A 7512-nucleotide genomic window follows, 5' to 3' on the forward strand; every position below is an offset into this window, starting at 1 on the left:
AGACAACTGGGTAATGATGAAACAGCCCGAGGGACTCCCACATTCCAACAGGGACCTGGTGCTAGTGGCTGACACATGCACATCACACCATGAACATGAAGCCACACGGACAGCAGTTGTAAGAGGACCAGTTTTATCCAGAAAAGGATTTGTGTGCACAAAGCAGCTGCACTTTCAGAGGCAAGACCATGAGAGAGAGCCAACTGAGGCTCACAGTGACAGCGGCTTCCAGATCTGCATGTGTCACACGAAACGAGGTCACAGAAGTACTGCTGTCAAGTAGTTTAATCACAGTCCCTACAGTGTGTACCTAAAGGAGAGAACTGTCCTTCCCTGGACAAACCACCCACCAGGTCGAGACCTCGATCCAGACACTCCCTGCACATTACCAGCATCTGTCACCACCTGCTTTCCTTCTCAGTTCTGTGTGACACCAACGCCCAGGACCCACAGGGGACGATTATCATTAATCAGTTTGTCCTTTCTTTGACCACATAACTCTGTTTTAAATGTTACTTATGAATATTTTGAAAAACTGAGCCCAATATCTGGTGTATGTGGTTATTATAACTTAATCAAAAGCTGTCACATTCATTCCTGGCAGTCACTTCTGCTGAAGCTATGACTTCCCAACAGGGAGCACAATGTTTTTCCCTATGGTAGTAGTTTTCAACCTTTTAAAAAGCATTAAAATGCCTTTTAGGCTGATGCAGGAGAATCGCCGGAACCCGGAAAGCAGTGAGCGGAGATTGCGTCACTTAACTCCAGCCTGGGTGACCTCTGTCTCAAATATATATATATACATACATATATATATATAAAAATATATATATACACACACATATATATATATAAAAATATATATATATAAATAAAATTGAAATCACATTTTCTCACTATAAATATATAACAAGTTATTCTAATAAATGAAACAAGAACAATAAAGCTACCTTTATAAAATCCAAAAATTTGAAATCTGAAGTTACAGGTAACAGGGATAGTTGTTTTTTTGAGACAGTCTTGCTCTGTCACCCAGGCTGGAGTGCAGTGGCGCGATCTCGGCTCACTGCAACCTCTGCCTCCAGGGTTCAATTCCCCTGCCTCAGCCTCCCAAGTAGCTGGGATTACAGGCGCCTGCTACCATGCCTGGCTAATTTTTGCATTTTTAGTAGAGACAGAGTCTCCCCATGTTGGCCAGGCTGGTCTCAAACTACTGACCTCAAGCGATCCACCAGCCCTGGCCTCCCAAAGTGGTGGGATTACAGGCATGAGCCACGGCACCCGCCCACAGGTATAGTCTTTTTTTTTTTTTGAGACGGAATCTTGCTCTGTCACCCAGGCTGGAGTGCAGTGGCGCAATCTCAGCTCACTGTAAGCTCCGCCTCCCGGGTTCACGCCATTCTTCTGCCTCAGCCTCCCGAGTAGTTGGGACCACAGGCGCCCGCCACCACACCTGGCTAATTTTTTGTATTTTTAGTAGAGACGGGGTTTCACCGTGTTAGCCAGGATAGTCTCGATCTCCTGACCACCCACCTCAGCCTCCCAAAGTGCTGGGATTACAGGTGTGAGCCACCGCGCCCGGCAAGGTATAGCCTTAACATTTACCACAACACCTCTGATGTATTTGTCTATTTTAACTTAATTGCATAATACTGAAAAAAATCTTGATGTACACAAATAAGTGACTACAGTGGTAACAGTTTGCTGTGCAGTCTCAGGGAAATCTTCACTTAAACAGAAACAGCATGATAAACTTTGTTCTAACATCCATATAAAGACAAACTAATGTGCTGACCTGCACTGTGTTAATATCTAAATCAAACAACATTTAATATGGGCCCCTTTTATTGTCTGTAATTATCCCTCAATAAAGTTGACTAAAAATTAATACCTGTGTGCATATTGCCCCCACTACCTTTTAAAAAATAAGTCAGTGGTTTATGCCTATAATCCTAGCACTTTGGGAGGCCGAGGCAGGCAGATCACGAGGTCAGGAGTTAAGAGACCAGCCTGGCTAACATGGTGAAACCCCGTCTCTACTAAAAATAAAACAATTAGCCAGGCATGGTGGCGTACACCTGTAATTCGAGCTACTCAGGAGGCTGAAGCAAGAGAATTGCTTGAACCAGGAGGCAGAGGTTGCAGTGAGCCAAGACAGCACCACTGCCCTCCAGCCTGGGCAACAGAGCGAGACTCTGTCTCGGGAGGAAGAAAAGAAAATCACAAGTTGGTCGAGTTCAGCATTCTGCCTTCTCAGAACCTTAAGAGTTGTGGGGAGATCGGGTTGGGGCCCAAGGTCTTCCTGTGAAGACTCTGAGGCAGCCTCAGCCGGCCCGCCCAGTGAATTCACTCACTTTATCTAAGACTCCATCTGAAGACGGGGCTGCCTCCATGCGCAAAGTGAGTTTAGGAACCACTGCACTGGACAATTTAAAACTCAGATTGTTTTGGTAGATCACCCATAGCCAACGCATCCTGGGATGAATTCCATCGAAACTGCAGAGCTACCAAGTATATTGCTCATGAAAGGGACACACTGGAAACACAGCCTGCGCACGGCCTATGTAATCAGGTGTCCAGAGTGAGAAAGGAAGCGTGTATGTAATCAGGTGTCCAGAGTGAGAAAGGAAGTGTGGAGGGAGGAAATCAGCAGGCACGCGGAGGGGCAGCTGCTTCATCCACAGCAGCGACACTTCCAGCCCGCGGGCCTGACGGGGACACCTGCACTCGAACCCGCTGCAGTGGACACGTGACGAGGACACCTGCACATGAACCAGCTGCAGTGCACACGAGCAATTCTCCTTCCTCTCCGAGTCCATCTTTAAGATGGTAACAGAGCTCTGAATTGTCACAATTTTATCATCAGATGATTTCATGTCAACATGGACCTAGAAATACTGTCTCAAGAGAAACCTCCTCCAGAACTTCATTCAAGAGTATCACAATCTGCACCCTGGCTCCTAGAGCCTAGATAAAGGACTTCCCTTCTATACGAAGCATGCAGGTACGACAGCAACCAAGAGAAGAGTACAGTACACAGTTCTGACAGAATGCGGGCGACAGGGAGGCCTGCGGGCCAGGATTTCAGTTTTAGACTACTGCCCCACTGGGGCTGAGTGGGCAAAGCTGATGCTGATTGGTTGTCTTGGCACAGAAAAAAAACCAAAGCAAGAAAGCTGCCAGATAAAGACAGTCAAAGAGAATGTTCTCCCTCAAATTTTGCTACTAACATTTTTTATAAAATATTTATTTAGAATGCTAGCTCCTATCAAATTGCTATAGCTATAGAAAATCCTTAAAGAATAAAAGGATTTACATTATAAGAAAGCCCAAAACTACAATTTGGCAGAACATGTGTAGAATTATAACTAATCAAACTGCACTACGGCAACTTCAAAAAACCAACTGTGCCCCTAGATGAGTCAAATGCCGCCTTCAACTCTCCCTGACAAAAGCAAAATACCAAAGACACCAGTTTGTGTATTAAAAAAAAAATCCATGTGCTAAAAAATTCACTGGAGAAAAAATGTCCAGAAGGCCACACGGTCTTTGGCAACCACTGGATAAACAGCAGTGGTGAGGAATTTCCAGGGGCAAACCAGTAAAACCTAGAGGGGCCTGTGCAGCCTCTCAGGCACATGGGGGCTGGCAACCATGAAGAGCCCCAAAGATCTGGACACCCTCTCAGGTGAAATGCAGGACGCTCAGGACTGAGGCAGGACATCAAGAGAGCAGCCACCTAAGCTCTTGGTTCTGACCTGTTTTCTAAAAACAAATTCTACTTACACAGCATCTCCCTTTAAAGCATTTCAACTCATTCTAACAAAATCTAGAGCAGCCTGGTCAGTGAAGTTAGGAGCACTGGAGTTAGCAATGAAATGGGTGAGTTAAAGAAGCGAGTTAGTTACCTGCCACACTGATCCTGATATTAAAATGAAACCAGATAGGGATCATGCTTTAAATAGCCAGGACACTCAATCAGCATTTAAGTGCTCAAAGTTAAGCCAAACAGCTTTCATGGATTCCTGAGAAGAAAATTACCACTTTAAACAAATAACAGACTTAAGTATTAGCAGAAGTAAAGAACTTACAGAAAGCTTAATTGGCACTTAATTTGACAAAAGCAGAAGGTCTAGCACATGAGACAGGAGGAAGGCCTGGCAGGCGCCACGTGGGGGCGCCTCCCGGAGCACGTGCCCGCTGTGTACTGTACTTACCCCGTTCCACTCTACGCTCATACTCACTTCCTCCCCTCCGTCAGGGCCACTCTCGTACTTGACCACGTCCACGTTGAGGCTCTCACGGCTCCTGCGCTTCTCCATGTTCTCAGGGTCATTGAGCACTTCCGCCACCCTCTGTTTGTGAACATTGTCAAGACCCTGTGAGCCAGGCAAGGGAAAATGGTTGGACCCATTAGCACTTCAGATTTTCTTAAGTATTTCTGAGATACTTGGCTAGAAAACAAAATACCAGTTCTTAATCACTGGAGGGAAAAAAACTGGAACAGTGGTTCCTTGGAGCGGGTGAGGGTGGAGGCGGGAAACTGGAGAGAAACACAAAGGACCCCTTAGGGGAACAGTGATGGGGCTTGGGTTGCACAGGGTGTGTGTCCATGTTCAATCATTCTGCGTCTATATCTAGGACTGGAACGGCTGGGTCATGTGGTTTTCTAAGTTTAACTTTTAGATAAGCCATCAAACTTCTCCAGTGCCTGCACCATTTTACATTCCCACCAGCAAGAAGACATGAGGGTTCTAGCCTCTCCACATCCTTACCAACACCTGTTATTTTCCATTTGTTCTCTTTTTTATTATAGCCAGTCTAGTGGGGATGAGGTAGTATCTCGCTGTGATTTCAGTTACTATTTCTATAATGACTAAAGATGTTGAGTGTCTTTTCATGTGATTGTTAGCCATCTGTCTATCATCTTCAGTAAAATGTCTATTCAGATCCTGTGCTCATTTTTTAATTGGGTTGCCTTTTTTTCTGGATACCAAAACCTTATGAGATACATCATTTGCAAATATCTTCCCCCATTGCACGGGTGTCCTTTCACTTTTTCTTTTTCTTTTTTTCCTTTGAGACAGGATCTCTCTCTGTTGCCCAGACTGGAGTGCAGTGGTATCATCTAAGCTCACTGTAACCTCCACCTCCCGGGTTCAAGCGATCCTCCCACCTCAGACTACCAAATAGCTGGGACCACAGGCATGGGCCAACACACTTGGCTAATTTTTAAAAAAATTTTTTGTAGAGACATCGTATCACTATGTTGCCCAGGCTGGTTTCGAACTCCTGAGCTCAAGGGATTCCCCCCACCTCAGCCTGCCAAAGTGCAGGAATTACAGGTGCTCACCATCACGCCCAGCCCCTTTCACTTTCTTGATGATGTCCTTAGATGCACAATAGTTTTTAACTTTGGTGAATCCAACAGATCTAGTTACCTAGTTTTTATTTTGCTGTTCACGCTTTTGGGGTCATATTCATGTTATTTTATTTTATTTTATTTTAATTTACTTTTTGAGACGGAGTCTCGGTCTGTTGCCCAGACTGGAGTGCAGTGGCGTGATCTTGGCTCACTGCAACGTCTGCCTCCTGAGTTCAAGCAACTCTCCTGCCTCAGCCTCCCAAGTAGCTGGGACTACAGGCTTGTGCCACTGCACTGTATTTTTAGTAGAGATGGGGTTTTGCCATGCTAGCCAGGCTGGTCTCAAACCCCTGACCACAGGTGATCTGCCCACGTTGGCCTCCCAAAGTGCTGGGATTCAGGTGTGAGCCACTGCGCCCAGTCTCACGCCTTTGTTTTTTCTTTTTTTGTTTTTTTTTAGTTTTTTTTGGTTTTTTTTCAATTGAGACGGAGTCTCACTCTGTCACCCAGGCGGCTGGAGTGCAGTGGCGTGATCTCGGCTCACTGCAGCCTCCACCTCCCAGGTTCAAGCAATTCTGCTGTCTCAGCCTCCCGAGTAGCTGGGATTACAGGATTACAGGCATGTGCCACACCACGCCAGGCTAATTTTTATATTTTTAGTAGAGACAGGGTTTCACCATGTTGGCCAGGCTGGTCTCGAACTCCTGACCTCAGGTGATCTGCCCACGTTGGCCTCCCAAAGTGCTGGGATTACAGGTGTGAACCACTGTGCCCACTTCATGCTCTTTTAAACAATATAACTTTATTTGTTCAAACTAAAATAATCAACATTTTCTATTTCTAAATCAAGTTTTCAACAAAAGTCATGTAAAAGAGAACCATTAAATTCAAAGTTCCCAAGGACCGGTTAAGGACAGAAGTATGACTGACCTGTTTACGAGACCTCATGGCAGCTTCTTCTAATGTTTCTGCAGCTTCAAATTTGCCTTGACGTCTGTAAAGTGCCCCAAGGTTTTTTAGAGTGGTTGTAACAGTTGGACTGTAAGAAAGCACATGGCATATAGAACTGTGACATATAAGCTGTGAACAACCACTATCAACAGCACATAATCTAAAGGACTGACAGACTTATGTTTTGGCTTGACTATATTTTAACTTTCTCTTGTACTTTTTTGAAACTGTAAAATTATGAAGAGTTCTTCCTTCTCAAGTAGCTCTGCCTCCTATGACCCTGGCCCTTCCTGTACACAGCCCCCTCAGGCCAGGCTAACACCATACTCCATCCAGGCTGAGGCGGCTCTCACAGACCACTGGCCACTCTGTCAAAAGAAACTTCTCGGCCAGGTCTGTGTGGTGATCAGCATGCTTTCCCTGGAGACACCTTGGTCCGCACTGGCAATAATGACAAATAGTGCTCTGCATGGTGCTGCTCACGTGCTCCCATCTCCCTCAAGTACAGGGGAGAAGAGAGCAAAGCAGACCCTCCCTATCAGTGGGGTGTGAGGGCAGAGGATAAATGCTTCATGTACCAGGGAAGCAATAAGCAGATGGCTGAGAGGACGGCTGTGTTTCTGTGTTCTTTTTTATTTTTCAAACTGTATCATTAGGCTTGATGTTTCTGCATTCTTGATAGAGCAGACTTATTAAAAAAAATTATAAATAAACCTAGATTCATTTTAGCATAGATAAGTACTTCGAGAGATTTCTGTTCACTTTCTTACAATAGGCATTTTGGGTACAGAAATAAGCTATTTTATATGTCTCTGAAACAAGTAATCTATGGTAAGTGTTATGGGAGCCCTGGAGAGGGTTCCGAGAGTTTTCTGAAAATAGATGAATGGTAGGCTGAGTCTCAAAGGATGAGGAAAGTTAAGAGTGGAAAGACACGGTGGTTCACACCTATAATCCCAGCACTCTGGGAGGCCAAGGTGGGTGGATCACCTGAGGTCAGGAGTTCAAAACCACCCTGGCCAACATGGTGAAACTCTGTCCCTACTAAAAATACAAAAATTAGCCGGGCATGGTGGCGGGCGCCTGTAGTCCCAGCTACTCCGGAGGCTGAGGCAGGAGAATCGCTTGAACCTGGGAGGTGGAGGTTGCAGTAAGCCAAGATCGCGCCATTGCACTCCAGCCTGGGTGACAACAAC

General features: G+C 45.4%; 1 protein-coding gene and 1 long non-coding RNA gene across 2 annotated transcripts in view; one reads left to right on the forward strand and one right to left on the reverse strand.

Moving 5' to 3' along the window:
• The window catches only part of LOC105547973 (kinesin light chain 1-like), a 167888-nt gene that overhangs the window by 19285 nt on the left and 141091 nt on the right, over window positions 1–7512 (reverse strand). The window contains exons 13-14 of the mRNA XM_011991789.1: window positions 6296–6404; window positions 4218–4379 (exon numbers count right to left, since the gene is read on the reverse strand). Coding sequence (XP_011847179.1) covers window positions 4218–4379; window positions 6296–6404 — 271 coding nt within the window. The remainder of the gene's footprint in view (window positions 1–4217; window positions 4380–6295; window positions 6405–7512) is intronic.
• LOC105547846 lies at window positions 2211–2990 on the forward strand. Its single transcript, XR_001007287.1, has 3 exons — window positions 2211–2572; window positions 2610–2749; window positions 2794–2990. It is a non-coding gene; the product is annotated as an uncharacterized LOC105547846 (long non-coding RNA).

This window comes from Mandrillus leucophaeus, unplaced genomic scaffold, assembly GCF_000951045.1.
Source record: "Mandrillus leucophaeus isolate KB7577 unplaced genomic scaffold, Mleu.le_1.0 Scaffold4, whole genome shotgun sequence".
NCBI lineage: Eukaryota > Metazoa > Chordata > Mammalia > Primates > Cercopithecidae > Mandrillus > Mandrillus leucophaeus.